This window comes from Anabrus simplex, chromosome 1 (assembly GCF_040414725.1).
Source record: "Anabrus simplex isolate iqAnaSimp1 chromosome 1, ASM4041472v1, whole genome shotgun sequence".
NCBI lineage: Eukaryota > Metazoa > Arthropoda > Insecta > Orthoptera > Tettigoniidae > Anabrus > Anabrus simplex.
Window position 1 is genome coordinate 843445360 of NC_090265.1, and position 21390 is coordinate 843466749.

General features: G+C 37.6%; 1 protein-coding gene across 5 annotated transcripts in view; it reads left to right on the forward strand.

The window, feature by feature from the left end:
• Mlf (myeloid leukemia factor) overlaps window positions 1-21390 on the forward strand; it is a 185822-nt gene that overhangs the window by 63160 nt on the left and 101272 nt on the right. For all 5 annotated transcript variants that reach the window (XM_067136405.2, XM_067136407.2, XM_067136408.2 and 2 more), the window contains exons 2-4: window positions 5978-6152; window positions 18102-18188; window positions 18471-18672. In XM_067136405.2, coding sequence (XP_066992506.1) covers window positions 5978-6152; window positions 18102-18188; window positions 18471-18672 — 464 coding nt within the window. The remainder of the gene's footprint in view (window positions 1-5977; window positions 6153-18101; window positions 18189-18470; window positions 18673-21390) is intronic.

A 21390-nucleotide genomic window follows, 5' to 3' on the forward strand; every position in this document is an offset into this window, starting at 1 on the left:
ACATGGTGGTATAACATTTCTGATCACTAGATTGCATTCTAACAGCCTGGATTCATTCCAAGCACCTCTGCATTGTTCATATGAGAACATGCAATGTTGGTGGTGGTGATTTGTCCATTGTATTGGGGGATGTTACACCATGAGCAGACCTTGGTGCTGTTCTTCAGGAGTAGGCTATGTGCCAACAGGTTTCACCCTTGTGTGCTGTTTCATTGTAATCACCCCACATCATATATGGAGGTTGCCCGCGAGCATCAAATAGGACCTGCATCAGGCAAGCCAAACATATTTTCGGACACTTCCAGGACTAAAAACCATACATTAAGAGGAAATATTTCCCGTATGATGTTCCTTAGTCTTCTCTTCTGACGCAGACAACATTAAATCTGCTAGATGTGTAGGCGGAGGGATCTTTTTCTTGCCTTTCTTTTACTGCTTTCTTATTGAATAGTCTTCCCCTTTCTCCTAATTAAGAGGGGGCAGATAATGCAGTTATGGGCCCTTAATAGAACATCACAACTATTTTAAAATATTGATGCTGAAAATAAATAGCATAATCAGAATTTCAGACTGACTTTGTGATTGTTATGAAAGGTTTCTATGGAAACGTGTAGCAATAATTTCCAAAATGGTATGATGTGATCTCCTTTGTGGAGATTCCCTTCTGTCATGAGTCATCCCGTGGATCGGGGGAAGCCCAGGTGATACATTGCCTCTGATTTTCATTGACTTTCTTGCTACTGAAGTCCTATGGGAGCTCTGTTGCTCATAAGGTTGAAATGTCATTATTCTGACTCCACAGTTTTCACTTCTATGCAAAGGAATATATTTGGCAGGTATTTTTTTTTATAGGGACTTTCATTCATACTTACTCAGAAATGAAATTTCTTCACTTAAATCAATGAGCCAAATTATATATCAACATTCTTCTGTTACATTACTTGAATAGCTGTGTAATTTCCAGGTAGGCCTAGTTAATAAAGGAACATTGCTCAAATAAGACTTGAAATTGTAATCAGCCAATGTACAGTACATGTAAGACATTGACAATTTTATTTAGGCTTCTCTAACCTATTCACCGTTTCTCATCGAAAGTCATTGTAAAAAAACTATCTTGTAGTTTTATGCAACCATAGCCACTGGACCTCTATTTATACATGGATTACAAACCACAGGGACATATTTTTAAAACTTCTTATTTAGAGGGGCCAGGAGTCGAAACCTTGGTGAGAAGCTAGTGACTATCATGAGGCTATTACATCCCTCATAGTAAATTCACCCTCTGACTTTTGTATACACAGTAGAAGACCAAACACCTACTGTAATTTATATCGTTCTCTCTTTGCAGGATATTTATATATGAAAGCAGTGTGTTGCTACAAACATAATTCAGGAAATTATTCATGTATTTTTATAATTATTTATAATTATTTTGAAATAAATTCCATTGGATACGGACTTGAGAAACTACAGGGACATTGTTTTATCTATGAAGGGATTGTCATGTGCCTGATGGTCTGCGCTGCGAGCCTTTCTCCTGCCAAGCCCTTTGCTGTAATGCTGTGAGCGCTTGACCAGCAGTGAGTCAGTGTTTTTGTACAAGATTTCCTGTACTTTATAAAGGTAGGCCTATTATGTATATACACATGCTCGCGTAATGAAAATGGTATTGAAACAGCTCACTAAGCCCCTAGCACATGAACACTAAACTGAACCTTATGCTGATAAAGCTCTTGGCAGACTGCAAAGCAGGGGGGAACTTGTTGCACCTAGAAGTTTGTTACAGTTAAGTGCTTGGCAGGAGACAAGCTTGCAGCACTGGCGACCGGGCGAGTGATAATACCAGTCATTGATAAAACAATGTCATGGTATATGGTGTTAGGAAGTCAAGCCAAACCCAAAATGAGCTAGAATGGTTACAGCCACCTCACACTTGGGATAAGGTAGATAAAAAAAAATGTAATGCCTAATTTTTAAGCTTCAGATAGTATGAGTATTTTTCTATCCACTTGTTTCAGAATTCAAACTTCATGCATTTAATGCAAAGTTGTTTCTGTCTGACCAACGTGGCAGGAGAAGCAAACTCGAGGAAAAAGCATTTGGCGTTCTAGTAGTACAATAAAAATTCTCTAGGACTCCAAATTTTGTCATGCAGGATATTGCTGGGATACCAGAAGAGAACTCTGTAAAACTTTCCCGTTTTCCACGGAATCCCTCCGATGGTCCAAAATGAAATCGATCAGTTAACATTATACATTATTTCCCTTCGTGTATTCTTACATCCCTTGATGTAGTCAGTTTTGTTTCATGCGTAATTCTAGTTTGCTTTTGCTGTTGCAGGTACAGGGTCCTGGAACACCTTATTTAGCAAAACCTCAAGTTGTTGTAGAAACCATTGTCAGTTTTCAAGGATACTGTTTTTTCTTTGTTTTGTACAAAAACAACTAAGGGAGGTTCAAGTATTCCTATCACTGGACAACCAGGAAAAAATTTTAAACATGGTCTTGTTGACTGTATTTTAAGGGACAAAGCAATGTCCAGTCCTAGACATTTGTCTTCAGCATCTTTGTGAACCTGTAGTTCCAAGTGCAAGAATGTTCAAATATAAGCTCCTGCCTCACACTTACGAAAATAATTTACTCAAAATTTACCAAAGTATTTCCCATTGACTTCTATACATTTTTCACCAGCATTCTGGAACTTTTCCTAAGTTTTTTTGTTTCATGCATACCAATCCAAGAACATTAAAGATTACTGTGGTGTTATCTTCAAACTGCATTCTGTCCCTTACAGTTTTAAGGCTCCCAGACAAGTAAAAATCACTGGGAGCCGTATTAGAACTGGACTGGATGGGGCAGGAGGGGGTCCCACTTTTTTTTTGCTTTAAGTCGCACCGACACAGCTAGGTCTTATGGCGACGATGGGATAGGAAAGGCCTAGGAGTAGGAAGGAAGCGGCCGTGGCCTTAATTAAGCATTTGCCTGGTGTGAAAATGGGAAACCACGGAAAACCATCTTCAGGGCTGCCGACAGTGGGGTTCTAACCCACTGTCTCCCGGATGCAACCTCACAGATGCGCGATGGAAAATGGAAAATTTCTGATTGCTGGACCTTTTCTCCCATAGTAAAAAATCTGATGTAGTTTTCCATGAGCCTGGACACTCTGTTCTCTTGTAGATCTTAGATTCTGAACTACCTGCGAGGGGAGGGGAGGTATTGCAGCTTCACCCCTCCAAAAAAAAAAAATTTTGGGCAAGGTTGTTCGAAACAAAAACAGTCTCGCTTATATTTGAAAATCCTCATTTAAAAAAAATCTATTTATTTGGGGCGTTGACCTAGAAAGATCTTTTGCCCCTATTTTGCACCACGTTATGAACCTGTGTGTATTTGGAAATTGCGGAAGTGTAAAGTGTTGAATGTGAGGAAAGGAACACCATCTGTGAAATGAACATTTTAACATTATACGACTCGATTCAGCTCTAATTTTTCAATTTTAAATTGTATTTGAACTCAATTTTTACAAGTGTATAGAATAGTAGCCATCACCGAATATTGAAGACGACTCACCACTCAGAGATGAGATTTTACATTTTTGACTCACAAGAGTTATCTTGTTGTAAATTTAAGTTTTTAAACTTAACATTAGATATATATTAAGGAGTTAATTGTATCAATATGTTGTTTCATATTGATATATCTCCCAAGTTTTTCTTTAATTATTATGCAGCTGATGATGGTGCCAAAACTAGTTCTGCAATAAAATATATATTGTAAAAACTATGTAACAGTGTATATGTATTGAACAAGGTGGAACCTACAAGATTTTTATTTCATTGTTCCATAAAGTACGTTGTGCAAAAAATGTGATTTGGGTGTGTTGGTTAATTACTGATGTTCGCAAGGACTATCGTCTGAAAGTGAAACAAACAGATTTGTGAAGTAGTCAAATCAAAGTAGTAGTTTCAAATCCTGAATTTTGTAAGACTGGTGGTCCTCTGCGTTTTCTCCCTATGATAAGTGTTATAGTGAATTTTGTTTATTTTTAAGATAAAAAGCAAATTAAACTTCAAAATACAAATATTAAATCACCAATCCTGTAACAAAACTACTCAATCTATTAGTTTTAATAGGTTAGAATTGAATATTCAGTTTATCCCTTTTTCAGACTTTCCAAAAGGTGGCAATCTGATACACAAGGAAGTGTTCATAAATGAAATGGAAGTAACATGTGCATCAAATTTGAGTGTGGATTGCCGACTTGTGGAGGAGGGTAATTTTGAATTAGCTGAGATTATATTAGGATTCCATGAATTGCCTTCCAAGCAGGGTATTGTAGTTATTAACAAGCTCTAATCCTGATTGTACCTCTAAATGTGAATGCTAAGCCAAGAGTTGGCAGACTAAGTGATAACTCTAAGAGTCTTCAGGGGTTCTTCTGTTTTTCATAAAACATTATTCCTGTCTTTCATTCCTTCTGATTAAATTGTAATAGTGTATTAAGTTTAGTGTATGGAGGAGTGTAGGTTTACTGAGCAAGTTGGCTGTGCGGTTAGGGTTGCATAGATGTGAGCTTGAACTGGGGAGATAGTGGGTTTAAACCCCACTGTTGGCAGCCCTGAGGATGGTTTTCTCTGGTTTCTCATTTTTGCACCAGGCAAATGCCAGGGATGTACCTTAAGGCCACGGTTTCTTCGTTCCCACTTCTATTTCGTCGTCGCAATAAGACCGGTCTGTGTCGGTGTGACATAAACCAAATTGGGGGAAAAGAAGAATAAGGAAAAGGGGAATAAGTTACACCCCTAACTTTGCTAGGATAAATAAAACATCTAACCACATAATTTACATTCTGGAATGAATGGTCCAGAATGACATGTCTTTTTTGGGATCGTGCGTACCTTGTCTGTTGTGGTTATGTGTCTTGGAAATAACACTGACTTGCCTAACTTGTTCATAGTTGACAAAAATTAGGAATGGAAGGTCAGACAGAAAGGTGACTGCATTTGTTATGTATTATTGGAAACATCTTGAGTGCTTTCTCTTCTAAATCGCTGGGCTACGTAATTTGGATGTTAGACCGCTGGCCTTCTGACTCCCTAGCTGGCAGGTTCGAACCTGGCTGTCCAGTCATACTTGAAGGTGCTCAAATATGCCAGCCTTTTGTTGATAGATTTACCAGTGGGATAAAATTCCAGCATCTCAGCGTCTCCGTAAACCGTAAAAGTAGTTAGTGGGATGTAAAACAAATAGTTATTTTAAATGGCAACAAGTATTTTCATTCCTTTTGATGACTGTTGATTTTGTAATGAAACCTCATAGTAATGAGGGCTGCCTGACCAAGGCAGTAAAGGCGTGCTCGTTTCGCCTGGAAGATGTGGGTTCAGTTTCTCGGCAGGTAGTAAAGTTTAAGAAAAATATCACTTCAGGAGGTTCACTCAGCCTTCACCAGAAATGAGTATCAGGTTAAGTCCAGGCGGCAAAGGTAGCGGGACGTAGAGCTAACCACCCTAATGCCCCATGTGTCAAGGTTACTAATAGTGGAAGCCTTTACCTTCAGCCATTCCTAAGGACTACATGGCCTGTGTGGAGAGCAACTTTTTTTGCTTTGCTTTCGCATAGTGATTCAGTTAAATATATATATTGCTGGAAAACTATTTTGGATTTTAACTTTAACATAAAGAAAATATAGGATAGTCCTTTTATTTCCTGCAATGCTAATTTTCTACATTGTATAAACCCAAATTTCATAGGTTTAAATTATGAGATAATTTACAATAATTTTGTAATTGTTTATTCATTTTGGCAACATGCAAGTATTGTGGTTAAGTAGTCTACAAGCGAGCAACAGTTTATCTTGATTTTACTTTGCTCACAGTGTATTTTAATAAGACCTCATCACTTGTGCTGTTGGCAGTCAGTTTGGTCAAATATGCATAAGAATATAAGAAATTAATTCTGGGTAATACTGTTGTTTGTTACAGGCCTCACATGCGGTCCATGCGTCAGATGAACAACATGATGAACTCCATGTTTGCTAACCCTTTTGGTTTCATGGGGGGTATGGATACTCCGGCCATTGGCAGCTCTCGGGGCTCTCATGACATTATGCCATTTGGCTTTCCCAGCATGAATATGAACCGTTTATTTGTAGACCTGGTAAGTATCTTCCTATGTATTCAATAATTGAATTGGAAATGTATAACTGTTGGTATGCTTGTGTATGGAGATGTACTTCGATAAATTCATTTTTGGTGATTTGTAAAACTTTTGTTTTTTGTCCCATTTTCAAACTGTGGTAATGCAAGTATTTAGGCACTAGTACTAGCCCTTATTGGTAAGGCAGGCAGATTACAAAATTGTGCGTGTCGGGCTGACTAGTGTTGGCCTCCTGAGCTGAAGTTTGCAGGCCAAAATCCTTGTAAACCAGGAACCTGCCACACTGGGGTCTGGTAATTTCACGATTGAAGAGGTCTAAGGATCTTGAATGTTTTTAACTTGTCTATATTCTGTATTCCTGCATGATGTAAATTACACTTAGTAAACATTGTGCATTAAGGCGACGCTCCAGGGATAAAAATTGATACTTTGGTCATTTTGACAAAAAGAAAAAATTATGATTGGAATTGAAAGGATTAAGTTAATTCTTTCTTGTCACAGAGTTATTCCATTGAATTTAAACAACTATCACTTTAATAATTCTTTGTATGCCAGTCTGCACACAGCAGATATTGGTGTGGCATCTGCTGGAACTACGTTGTTAGTTAATGATGTCATTGTCATGTTTCCATTCAATCAGATATGCCTGTCTTTGCAATTACACATCCATGGGATGGCCTTGCTTGTATTGGTATTCCTGATGGTACTACAATAGTGCCGACAACTATAAGTTTTGTTATTCTTGTATGTTTAATCTGGTAGCCAGTCTGTTGGACTAGTGAAGTACGTGCGCTAGTAACCTCTTGTAGTTGTGTATCGAGATACTGTTATTATTGAGATAGTGTGCTGTAATAATTGGTAGCATGGATCCAAGGGAATAGACAATATGCGTGAACATAAATCAGCCTTAGCTAAGCGACGAATTGCTGAACTCTTGATAGGAAAAAGATGGGGATCAGCTATTACTGAATAGGAGTCTTCATTGAAGAAACCAGGGACAAAAGGTCATGAAATGTTATCGGAATCAGGTTGTTCTCATCAGGAAAGTGTCGCATCATCTTCAAGCCATGTAAGACCTGCACCTATAGCCAACAATCATAACATGACAGAAACTACAATCCCCATAATTTCGACTCGGGAAGAGTTGCATTATGAAAAAGAAAATGCAGGTGAATAATTTTCCATTGTTTGGAGAAGAGGAGACAAGCTTCCAGAGTTACCAGTATTCGTACAGAAGCTAAGACGTATGATTCTGGTGACTTTTAGGTAATAAGTCAGAAAGAAAACGTCACTTGAACTTTGCTTTAATTTTCCTGCCAATTGTAATTTTACATTTACATCCCATTTTGCTCCCATAATATTCTGCCAAATGTAACAAAATGAGTATGCCATATGTATTACAGCTATATTAGGAAACCTGTGTATGGAATTTTTTATTGCAGAATTTTTTCTAGTATAGGGTTTTTTAGGTCCAAAATTTTAGAACATAATAATTATACAAACTTTAGTATGACATATCTCCTTATATAAATTATGTACAGAAAAATAGATACATAGTGCTTTTTAAAGAAGTGTTATCTACCTAATTACAAATTTTCATTAACATGTTAAATTTCAAACGAATTCAAAACATATTTTGGAAAAAACTGTTCATTTTATATGAAATGTTTGGGAGATCTCTACCTTTTGTATAGGTGGCATTCCCACAAATTTAGTGAAAATCCATGCATTAGGTAAAAATATCTGTTTATCTCAGGAGTGTGGCCTTAAACTGTTTGTGAAGTACACCCATAGAGCTTACAAAGAAAAGAATTTGTACTATATCTGTGGCCCTCATTGGAGTTAAATATTACTCATTACTACTCATTACGTTGAACATTGATTCACATTTACTCATGGATATGTCTAGATTTAATCCCTTTAATCACAAGCTGCATTTGCTGTTAATTTGATGCATTAAATTACTCATGGTTTTTTAAAGCGATTGCTTTGGTTAATTCCAAGGGCTCAGTGTTTGTGCTGTCCCCAACATACCTGCAACTCACACACCACACATAACACTATCCTCCACCACTCTTTCAATATGCTGTAGTTGAGTAGAGATATTCTACTTCATGTATTTCCTGAGATTATAAACAAATTAACTAAGCACCTGTTCTTTGCACAGGTTGTGAAAAGGAACTAAAATAATTTATGTACATTTTTAAGCATAAGGCTTCGGCCACAGTGCAGGCGGCGAGCGGAGCGTTGCGTTGTGTGGCGGCAAAGATGAGACTCAAACCTGCGTTAGCAAATGCATGTGGCCATAGTGTCAACGGCGCGTCATTTTGGAGGGGAAGTTGGCTCAAGGACAACGCTGCCTGCCGCCAACCGCTCACTCCTGTTTGAGATATCAGCTGCGCCGCTCGCAATGACTGTTCGTGTGTTAACAGGAGAGGAGATGAAAGTGTTAATTTCTGAAGTTCAAACCTGAACTTTCCTATGGAACGACAGAGAGAACAACTTCGAAAACCTAACAGCGACAAGGGAAGCCTGGAAAGAGATTGGAACGATCTTAAATGTACCAGATAAATTCAGTTAAAAATTAATCACGGTTATGGACATAAACAATATTGTCTTTAATGCATCATATTATTATTATTATTATTATTATTATTATTATTATTATTATTATTATTATTATTATTATTATTTTACGTCCTATTGTTATTGTTTAATTAATATTATTATCCTTTGTAATATATTGCCGATATGAAAACTTGTGTTCGTCATTACATCTGACTTTTATGGGTCTCTGGAATTTGGTGACTTGCTTCTGCAATCGCGCTTTAAGTTTTACACAGAAGTCAAAAGTTTGAATGGACATAGAAGTTATATATTTGAAAAATCTTAGCAGGAAATCAATTCAGTTCTCCATATAAATGATAAAATTCCCCACGCATTTCACGTTATTTATTTACCTACTGGATGATTACGAAATTCTCTTAGTCCTGCGTCGAATTCTTCAGTTTAGATTTAAAAAATTCTAAAAGCAGAGACAAACGAGAAACCTTTGAAACTGTCTTTATTTAATCACCTCGTGCAGGGGAGACACCGCGCCGCTTACTGACTCTCGCTAGATGTCCACACAGGCGCTCTCTCCTCCCCACTCTTCAACTTTTCGACAGCGGCAACGCTCCGCTCGCCGCCTGCACTGTGGCCGAAGCCTAATACCTCTGTGGAGGGAGGAATCCTATTTCATTTCTCGTCCACTTTCTTCTCTTCTCTCAAATGAGCTGTTTGCTTCCTCTTTGCAGCCACTTCTGTCATAATACAGTAATCTCTTTTGCCAAGCTTATGCTGTCTGTTGGAGACAGCCTTCCTTACTTCAGGTACATAATTTCAAACAATATTGTATCAAACCTTTTGATCCATAGATATGTTGTTTTAACACATGACCAGCCCCTCAGATCTTCGTAGTACTGCGGCCAGCGGTTGTTGACGGGCCGCAGAGATCTTTCTGCTATCTGTTCGCTATAATTTTAACTACTGTCAATCATTTCATGGAGTAGGGGGATCATAGATTTTAGTGTCAATGTATTTTTTTAATTGTACAGTCTTTGTTGGCATGGAAAATTCTTATATACACGGGTGTTCTTACATGCCGTGAATAATAATTGTAGGAGATGGCCCATGGCAACGTGCCCTATATGACAAAGTATTTCAACATTTATATGCAGATTCATTGTCAGATGTGCCACATAGGTGACGAGCCCTGAGAATTCTCGTACAGCAGACAGTACCAGTAGGTGATGGGCTATGAGAATTCTCACTCTTGTGCACTATGTATTTCCTTGATTATTGATGGAATTGCGGACGAGATGAGTTACAAGTGATGTAGTCATGGAATATAAATTATCGCTGCCTTTCTTTAAACCTTCATATATTTAACAAAATGTCACATCTATAGAGCTATTCCCTGGAGCTCCAGTGTGGATGTAAACATGGTACGGGATTATTCAGTGGTGGATGGCTACCGATAATTGTTATGTACAGACGGGTTATAGTAGGTACCGAGTGACAGTGATTTAGATATTTGTTATGATTAACGGCTAGCACTAAACGGCATCTTCATTGTTTATGGCATTCATATGCTCATAATGAATTAATATGCTATGTTGTCCAAAACTGTATGTTTATTGAAATTACAAGAAGTTAGAACACTCATGACATACCAGATTTACTGTTTTGATAAGCTCTATTTGTGTATATAATGAGTTTTGTGTGTACGTTGCTCAGAATTTGAAAAGAATGGTATTTCTGTATCGATCATGTCCACAGCAACAAGGAAATGCACTTTTTACTTTTCCGTAATTCCTGTCTTATCTTTATGTATGTATACACATCACGAGAAAACGGCTGAAGAGAATTCAATAAACATCGGTATGTAAAGTCGGGGGATGTGTCTTCTATAATCTAGGCTATAAATTTTATTCATGTTGAGTGAAATGGTAATTTAGGGGAAGGCCTAGAATGTAATTCTCAAATATTTATATTATTAGTAGTCCTTTCGATAAATACTACATAACTAAAGTTATATATAATTAAATTTCGTATTTATGTTTTCAGTTTTACCGTACAGACTACGATAGGAGTGGTATTTTAGAGTCGGAAGAAAACTAAATGTGAAGCCCTACAACATCGAAAGCGCATTACATTGATCAACAATAACATTACTGTGATCATAGTTCGTTGCAATGGTCTTTGTCTCTTATGCTACCACTCAACTCCGACAGATGGATTGCTGCTGTGTGCGGGGTATTACAGCCTGACTGAATATTGGTGGGAAGTAGCTGGGGAGTTAAATGTTCCTCTGGTTCATATATTTTCTTATATTGCTTGTACGTAACACACTGGTTCATCATAGTATTCCAGCTATTCGATCCCTACTTTGATGCGCTGTTTTGAATGAGCAGTGTGCACACTTAAGGCAGAGGCTCACTTAGTAGTAGTATGACAGTGTCTAGAATGACGATTTAGGCCTATTCCAAATTATAGCGCTACAATTCAGTAAATAACTCAAAATTCAGCCCTTGAACCCTGAAAAGGGCTGTTTCTTAAAGGCTTATTCCACTTCACTTTTATTAAATTCAACATTCATTTTATTCCAAATTAGCAGTGAAGAGAGGGTTTCTCCTCGGCTTGGAGGAAAAATTTGCCTTCATGGCAAGTTTTTTGCCACCAGTGTAGAGAATGGAGATTTTCAGACTAATCCCCCACCCTCGCTGAAAAACGATAAGTGTGTTCACTGATCACGGCTGTCTGCAGCTTGGTCATTCCAGGTCTGGAACTTCGGACTGTTAGATCGGCAGCATAGTACCGTTTGTTAAGTGAGAGAACTTGTGTTTCCTTTTTACTTGATCGAGTATTTCATATGAAAGCATTGCCTTTAATCACGCCATTCCTGAGGATGTAAAAAGGCAGGTGGAGAGTGAGTGTCTGCCATTATAATGGAAACTTCCTAACCTGATTGTGACTGATGGGAGGCAATTACAATGAAAATTCCCTAACTCAGTCTGCTAATGAGGAAAGACGTTTGGTGACTTGTTGCGTTTCTGGTGTAACGTTAAGAGTTATGCAATTTAATACAATCTTGCTTGCTGTGTGTACACTACCTAGCCTAGAATTCTGTATACAATGTAAAATTCCATAGCGAAGCATGGGTACATCAGCTAGTCAATGTTACGTGGATTGAAAAACATTTCACATTTTATGGCCTACATTGGACCACTTGAGTCAGTTATACAGAGGATTTTTTGCTTTCTTTCAGCCCAATATTTCTTTATTGTGAGAGATACTCCTTTCTTTTTTCAATTGAAAACTCCCTTGCATTAGACCTTTCATTAATGTTGGTCTGTAGCTGTGTGTGTGGGGTTTTCTTTGAGTAATAACATTTTGTCTGTTTTGTTCTTAAGATATCATTATTTGGAATTCTTTAATATCATCCTTCATTTCCGTAATTTAATCTTGGTCTTGCTATTCCATAATTTTTTCATTCTGCTAATTCTTGTGCTGTTTTTTTGTGTAGAGATTTAATTTGGTCTAGAGTTTTCTGAATAATGTTGGGCAGTAGAGCAAAGTCATCAGCAAATCCTGAACATTTTTAGTTGTGAACCACTCATATCCGCTAATTATATGAATTTCTACTATGATAAATTCCCATGACGATATGATACATCCGATCCAGGAGAAACACGATTGTGAAGATTAGAATGTGGAATGGAAATGAAGTGCCGTTCCGTAACAATTATGATACCTAAGGTTAGGTTTGGACCGTGACTGGAAATGACTTGCGAACAGCTCATGAACTGGAGATGGACCACCTAGGTCATAAAAATGCATAAGAGGCTAGTCTACATACAATAAAAACTAAGAAATATTTAAAAGGAAGGGTTATTTTAAAAATCGGGAGAGAAAGATAATGACTCGGAAATAGAAAAGGGCAAACGTGCATATACGGTTCTTACTTGCATCACTGTTTTCATGTTGCCTTTACCTAGACCCTGTTCATATGGTGAGGGTCTACTCGTAAAACAGTAGCTTTGTGACTTCCCCTTTTAGAAGAACATTAATTGTACGAGAAATGCATCTATGCAAGCTAAGGGCGCCAATCTTTAAGTTGATGACTTAAAGATAAAAATTTATAATCAAGCTTGGACGGACTCTCATCACAGGGATGAGGTGATAGTGCACTAATCATTAAGCAGGAGAATTAGAAATCAAAAGGCTAATTAAGGCAGATTGATTAAAGTGAACTATGGTGTCACCAAAGATATTTACAATAAAAGATGCCTATCCAAAAATGCAAAAATGAGGCATTACAACACAGTAGTGAAGCCAGAATGCCTATATGCAAGCAAATGTCTGGCATTAAACTATAATTTAGATAAACTAGAAATACTAGAAAGGCGAATCATGAGGAAAATATTAGGCCCACAAAACACAGCAGAAGGTTGGAAATTACGAAGTAATGCTGAAATATATATATATATATATATATATATATATATATATATATATAAAAAAATAGAAAATATATCATATGTAATGAGGAAAAGGAGACATGTTTTTTGGACATTGGGTGATATGAATAAAAATGAGATGTAACTCGGAGACAAGTCTCGAAGGAGAATTGAGACAGAAGTCACTTGCGAGACAGAACTCGTCATGTATATGAATAAAGTTTTTCTCGCTAACGGGACTTGTCTCCTTCCGCTTGAGACGAGTCTCGCACACTGGTTCTGGTATCTGTCAGCTGATGAGTGAATTAACAATCAGAGAGCTACGAAGAGTGGTATTGTTGGAACAGATGAAAGTGTTAGATTTAAAAGCGAAAAAGATTGAAAAGCGACAGAGTGTTCTTGAAAATACAGAAGAACTCATTTCAGTGCAAAAACAGATTTTGCAACTGCAAATGAAAAATATTTTACATGAATGGGAGAAAAGAGCAGAACAAACGTGTACAACCGAAATGGAACACCCACAGATATTTTTTTCATTTAGAATAGTTCTTGACAGACTTTTCTTCTTCTCCAGTTATCTTTCACTTGGGAGCCTATTCTACCTATCAATATTCAGTAATCACTAGTTCTTATTTCACTTCTTTCTAGGCTTACATAAACGTAGTAGCTCGTACACTTAGTATACTTGAACACCAGCTTGGGAACAACTGATTTAAGGTTTCTTTTCTTGTAAGTTACCTTCAAGATATTGTATAAGAAGTTACATTGTATTTATCATCACATTTAGGATCCACATACAAATGCATAATTTTCTGCGGTCATTGAGTCATTCAAACACTAACATGCTTCGTACTTCATTCTTCACGAATATGAGGAATTTATTGATCATACTTGTGCATAGCTAGGGGTGTTTCTGCCTATAATGTACTTTTTCTACAATTTGTTTTACGCCGCACTGACATAGATAGGTCTTATGGCGACGATGGGACAGGTTTAGGAGTGGGATGGAAGCAACCGTGGCCTTAAGGTACAGCCCCAGCATTTGCCTGGTGTGAAAATGGGAAACCACAGAAAACGATATTCAGGGTTCCCCACAGTGGGGCTTGAACCCACTACCTCCCGGATGTAAGCCCACAGCCACGCGCCCCTAACCACACGGCTAACTCACCCGGTGTATAATATACAACCAATACCTATATACTGTTGCATAAACTGTCTAAATTTCAAACTTTCAAAACATAGAAATAATACAAAATGCTATCCATATTCATTAACGAATATAACTAACAAGGGAGTTGTTTGATTTGGAGCGGACAAATTACAATGAAACTTAGTAACATGATGAGCTAAGACATCCGGAACTAAATGGTGATAACCGTTCTGCCGTGAAATAACTTTTTTGTATCGGTATTTATTGACAGTAAATTTTTGCTCTAGTTGTACATGGAACATGGTGTGTAGATGGCGGCGATTTCAATGAAACATGGTAGGATGATCAATTAAGACATCTGAACATCGCTGCATGATTGACGTTGTTATATAGGTTACCCGCAATGTGACAAAACGAATCACTCTCAACAAGAATCCGAAAGTTTAAGGCTATTTATAGCATGCAACTTTATACACAAATGACGAGGATTTCATATTGCATATTTTAGCTTCAATTGTAAACGACAAAGAAGTATTAAAAGCGTAATATTTTGAAATATCCATATCCTGTGCATGTTAGTAAAATGGGTTTGACGAGCAAGCCATTCTGTTCATGTTGTCAAAATCTAATTTTCACTCTATAGAGCACTGTTTAATGTAACTTTAAAATAGAACTATCAGTGCATTTCTGCAGTGCATACGCGAGGTCAATACAGCTGCAAACCACCCAGCTGTTCTTTAGCAAGTAATTATAACAATGTCGTTGATTTTATGACAAAGTGAATATTAGCAATAAATTTAGGACAGGTAGGTTGAAAATTCATGGAAGTTTCATCGAAATCTGTCTGATCCAAACCAAATGCTTCCCTCGTAGTGTTCGGCGCAAGTGAGATTTTGGTGCTATGGTTGAGAAAGAGCAGCACTCGTAGAGGCAGCAAATCATTGGCCGAATAACGTCATTATGCGAATCAGTTAAATGTTGTGAAACCAGTTACAGCTTATTTTTTTCAAGGGCACGAGCCGCCGGTTGAAACTTTTAAACAAACTTAGAAATAGTGCAGTCGAAACAGGCATGGGCAGGGAATTTCACGGCACTTAAACATAAATGGGGTAGCTTACACCAGGACCAAAGATACTCGCACATTCGTTCAATACCATTTGGCCAACATGTGATAGAGAGCGATAATTTTCAGGCTTAAAAAAATATCCTTCCAGATATCAAAATGTGAATAATAATAATAATAATAATAATAATAATAATAATAATAATAATAATAATAATAATAATAATAATAATAATAATAATAATAATTTCTTTTTTTGCCAGGGGCTTTACATCGCACAGACACAGATAAGTCTTATGGCGATGATGGGATAGGAAAGGCCTAGGAGTTGGAAGCGGCCGTGGCCTTAATTAAGGTACAGCCCCAGCATTTGCCTGGTGTGGAAATGGGAAACCACAGAAAACCATTTTCAGGGCTGCCGATAGTGGGATTCGAACCTACTATCTTCCGGATGCAAGCTCACAGCCGCACGCCTCTACGCGCACGGCCAACTCGCCCGGTAATAATAATAATAATAATAATAATAATAATAATAGGTAATAATTTCGTGTGGCTATTTCTAGCCTGGTACAGCCCTTGTAAGGCAGACCCTCCGACGAGGATAGGTGTCATCTGCCGTGTTATTGTAGTGGAGGATAGTGTTGTGTGTGAGTTGCAGGAAAGTTGAGAATTTAAGGTTAAAATCTCTGACCCGACAGCGAATCGAACCCGGGGGCCCCCTGAATCGAAAAGTACCACGCTGACCATTCAGCTAAGGAGCAGGACAAAGTGAATAATGAAAGCCTTGAAAAATTGTAGGTCATATCTTAAACATAGCTATGTTTTATTTCAGCCTTTTCCGTAATTGTGAATTAATTTCATTTTTAAAATGTTAGTTGTATTTTATGAATAGAAAAAATGTTAACGTACAGAAAAAATCACAAATGTAGAATAGATTAAGAATAATTATAATAATTACTAAGAAAATTATCAGAATTGTATGTTGCACGGTTTTGCATATTTCTGGTTTGATTTTGAACATCTGGACTTTATGATGCATGTAAATCCTATCGCAAATGGATATCATCATCTTTATCATTATTGTTATATGAATATCTTGTGTATTTGCTCCAGAAAATGTGCTAACTATTCCACATTTTCTTTCCGGTAACGGTAGAGATTTTATAATCATGTTCGAGAGAATTTCTTCGTGCTTTATAAATTTTTCTTCTCCGTTGTAAAACCATCACAAACTCCCAACACGTTTTCAGCCTGATCCTATCGGCTTGAGTCACCTTCTGGGCTGTTTCAAGAAATTCTGAGACCAGTCTCCATTCAGAGAGACTAAACTCCAGTTTATTCATATACATTTGGAGATGTCTCCGGGAGAATCCGCTAACGAGCTGTGTCTCAAGGAGCAAAGGTCACTGCTGAGATATCGCTTTTTTATTCATATACATTTGAGACATGTCTTAATATTTATGAAACAAGAGATACGTCTCCGGTTTATTCATATCGCCCATTTATGTCGAATGCAAGATAGTTGATTAACCAGTAAGATTTTCAAATGTTTGTGGGGTAAGAAATCGACAAGCTGGGTCAATGAAGTAAGAAAGGATTTGGAAAAAACAATATAACAGAAGAAATAAATAATAGAGAAGGCTTTTGGGAAAAAGTATTCAAAATAGGAGTCCAAGGTAGGAAAGTAAGACTGGTTCAAAGTGGTCTGAAGACAGAAAGAAGAAACATAGTGAAGAGATGAAAGTGTAGTGGAAGAAAAGGAAAGAACAAAGAAGGAGGAATTGAAATTGGCACGTGGTCCTCTGGTGGCCCATTCGAAAGAATAATAATAATAATAATAATAATAATAATAATAATAGTGCTTTTTCTAATCCTTGAAATTTTGGAGAGTCTGTTATAAATTTGATTTGTAATGGGGTATTTGTATTAATTTGTGATAGGTATAATAATCTTGCTTAGACACAGGTATACTCCACATGTGAATAATCTCATTCAAGTAATACTCCCCTGTTTTTGCTAAATATTGATCTCTTACATGCCTATACAAAATTCCACACACATTAACTTTATGGTTTATAACTTCTGTATGATTTATATTGTCACACAAAGAAATCTAAGCTGGTCAAAAATGCTCAATTCAACATTTTGTTAAGATTCAAAGACACATTTCTGCAATAAATAATCATGAATTGTTATATGTTCCTTAAGTATTATACAAAAGCTTTACTAAAATTGGCTGGAATTTGATTAAATTGTATCTATTCCCTGCTGCTCACTTAATTTCCTACATTCAGTCTCCAACTGTTGCCTAAATCTCTCGCCGAACCTGTCCTGAACTGTCTATAGATTTTTTTTCTATTACACCAGTTGTCTTCCAATCTTCCCAGACTTCCTTCATCCAGTTGTTTCCTGATAACTATGTCTCATCCCATATCTTTTTTTGGTCAGCATGTTGTCAGCAGTCTACATCAGGTGCCCCGCGAATCTCAACCTTCTCTTCCGTATCATGCTCAGAATTATTACTGTGCTCTTGTACAGCTAGTCTTGATCTATGTACCCTAAATACAGTACACCTTACTTTTTTGGTGCCCCAAAACATATTTGAAACATTCCACAAATTTTAAAAAAGTTTCCCATTTTACACCCCAGAGCTATTGTAGCAATACTGTTCTCTCTGGTTCAGCACTCCATGTTTGTCTATCCTCTATAGAAGGGATCTGTTTTGCATGTTTCAGGACCGAATGGGCAATGATCCTAACTGTCATGCATTCAGCAGCAGCACTGTGATGACTATGAGCAGGGGCCCTGATGGTCAGCCACAGGTAATGTACCACCATCTTGCTTGTTAAGAGTTGGTTGAATTAAATTCATTAACTTAGAATTGGACTTAATGTATAATGATATTTAATAGTTTTAAAATTACTGTAAATGTCCTAGAGAAAATATTCATAAATATATTCAAAATAGTTTTAGTGATAGCAGTTGTTCCAAAGAACACGCTTGTTCCAAAGAATACACTTGATCCACATCTCTTAGTAGCTCGGAAAACTTTCCATTACCTTCAATCTTATGTTATAAAATCAGTTAAATGATTACTTTTTTAGGTCTATCAAGCCTCTTCTTCCATGCGCAGTGCTCCTGGAGGTATCAAGGAAACAAAAAAGACAGTCTGTGACTCTCGTTCTGGTGTGAAGAAAATGGCTATTGGTCATCACATTGGTGAACGAGCTCATGTGCTGGAACGTGAGCAGAACCTGCATTCAGGAGAACGTGAGGAACGTCAAGAGTTCATCAACTTAGATGAGGGTAAGTGAACCATGGGGTACAAGATCTTGATTAAGAGTATTTTGTGTATTCATGTAAACCAGCGTCTCAAAACATACGTTAATGACTTGAATACTTCCCGTACGGCACGGGGTTAAGTCTAGAGGTGGGGTTCGTTCATTGTAGTGAGGTGGACTGTGTCTGGAGCAGATTCACTCAACTGTTTCCATAGAGTTAGTAAATGATACACTAGAGGTAGCATTGGCGCCACCGTCTAAGAGAGAAACAGTGTAGCGAGCGGAGCATGTTGAAATCGTAGCTGTTTGGCAAAAAGCTCATTCCGCCGTACTCATCAATATAAATATGGGGCCTTTTAAAACTGTGTGGATATACATAAGGTTTAAAATTCTTACATGTAAATATTCTCAGATACTACAGTATACTTGTGATGCTTCTCTCCAGTAAAAAAGAAAGCCCAAAGCATGAATACAGGATTAAATGTGTAATAAAAGAGGATGGTGTTCAGGTGCAGTTAAGTAACAAAAATCAATTTACTGTTCATATTAAGTCTTGTAACAACATACGTTTAGAAGGAGGGCTCATATATTTCGCTTTTTTTTTTTTTTTCTTTTTCTCTCTTGTAAATGACCAGAAACTTGGTATAATTCTGCCCAACGACCGAAAATGTCCTCTCTCGTACGAAGTGGATGAGTGAGATTTTAGGCCTAAAAACATTGGCAAGATTTGGGGTAAGGTAGGCAAAATATTACCATCGCCGGTTTAGACCCTAGCTTTCTGAGCCCAAGTTGGCAGGTTCGAGCCTGGCTCAGTCCGGTGATACTTGAAGGTGCTCAAATAAGTCAGCCTCTTGTAAATAACTTAAATAACTAAGATTTAGCAGCACATGAAGGAGGAAAAAATTCAGACACATCAGGGTCTCTGAAAACCGTGCAAGTACGTAGTGGGACGTAAAGCCATTTTATTATTATCATCACCATTATTATTATTTTCTAAACGTGATTAAAAGTGAAAATATGACGCTCGGTTGTGGTTTCGGCCTATTATGGAGATTTTACTTAACTTTTCCTGAAATGTATGATTTGCTTTAAGATTTTAACTTGTAAAATGATTTCCGTTAATGGAAAGGGAGAGTGGTAAATTATATGATTGAAGAGAATTGAAAAAATACTTACAATATTTTTTACAATTTGATTTACATCGCACCGACACAGATAGGCCTTACGGCGATGATGGGTTAGGAAAGGGAAGGAAGCGCCCGTGGGCTTAATTAAGGTACAGCCCCAGCATTTGCCTGGTGTGAAAATGGGAAACCAGGGAAAACCATCTTCGGGGCTGCCGACAGTGAGGTTTGAACCCACTATTTCCCGAAAGCAAGCTTCCAGCACCGTGGCCCTAACCGCACCGCCAACTCGTTCAGTCAATAATACATTATGCTTGTATATAGTCCTATGTGACATTTTAAGGAATAATAATATTGACGAAAGTAAAGGAGTGAGATGTTCACTCGGTGTGGCATATCTAGTCTCTAAATTGTAAAATGTGGTAAGGTTGAATGGGGACTGTTACACGTATTGTATGAAGGAAAAGCAACAAACTGTATATACAGAAAATATATTCAGTAGCTTTTAACAGGCCTACTATAAATACACACAAAAAGTGAAAAACGGACCACAATTCCAGGCTATCGTGCAGATCCTTCCTTATTTTCTTTTTTGTACCAATTTGCTTTACGTCGCACCGACATAAATAGGTCTTACGATGACTATAGGACAGGAAAGGGCTAGGAGTGGGAAGAAAACGACTGTGGCCTTAATTAAGGTACAGCTCCAGCATTTGCCTGGTATGAGAATTAGAAACCACATTCAGGGCTGCCGACAGTGGGGTTCAAACCCACTATGTCCTGAATGTAAACTGACAGCTACGTGGCCTAAAGCCTGCAGCCACTCGCTCGGTATCATGCACATGGCCATTCAGTGAAAAGGAAAATGTCATCACTTATATTTCGTAAAACATTAATTTCAGTCTTCAAGATAAGATCCAAAGAATCTCGTTCACGCCGACAGGAGAATCAGTCGCGTAGTCAGCCCAAGTAGGCCAATTCACATGACAACAAGTGTCATGCAATGTATTATTTTATACGTACGGAAATGAATTTCAAGGAAAATACCTGTGAAATGATATGCTATGGCCCTTTGTGAACCTCTCTACGCAGCCATAAGCTGCACAGGAGACACATTTTCCTTCAAAGAAGTATATACTTCAATTTATCGGGAAGCTCCATTAGTGACAGTGCCAAACAATCCAGCTTTTGCCAAACAGCGTGCTCGTTCAACTTTGCACGCGACTGCAGCGCCAATGCTACCTCTAGTGTTTCATTTACTAACTCTATGACTGTTTCTCTTTAAGTCTACCAACTGTGTCGATGCATCTTTTGCTTCCCCACTCACAGTATGGTGGACGATTCTGTAGCTCTCTAAAACTATGTAACCATCCAGCGCTGACTTTGAAGTTGGCGACCTTTAAAAATGACTCGAAAGATCTAGCTTAAGCCCATCAACTTTCACTTTCTTTTCTTTCACGGGTATCCACAAACCACACATGAACAGCTTTGTCGATTTCCTCTTGGTCTCTGGTTCTTATACTGTTTTGTTGTGGACAGACTACATCCAATTAATCATTCTCCTGTATTGTCCTCCAGTCTTCACTGAATGTCGTAAGCATAGATTTGCTAATGAAATA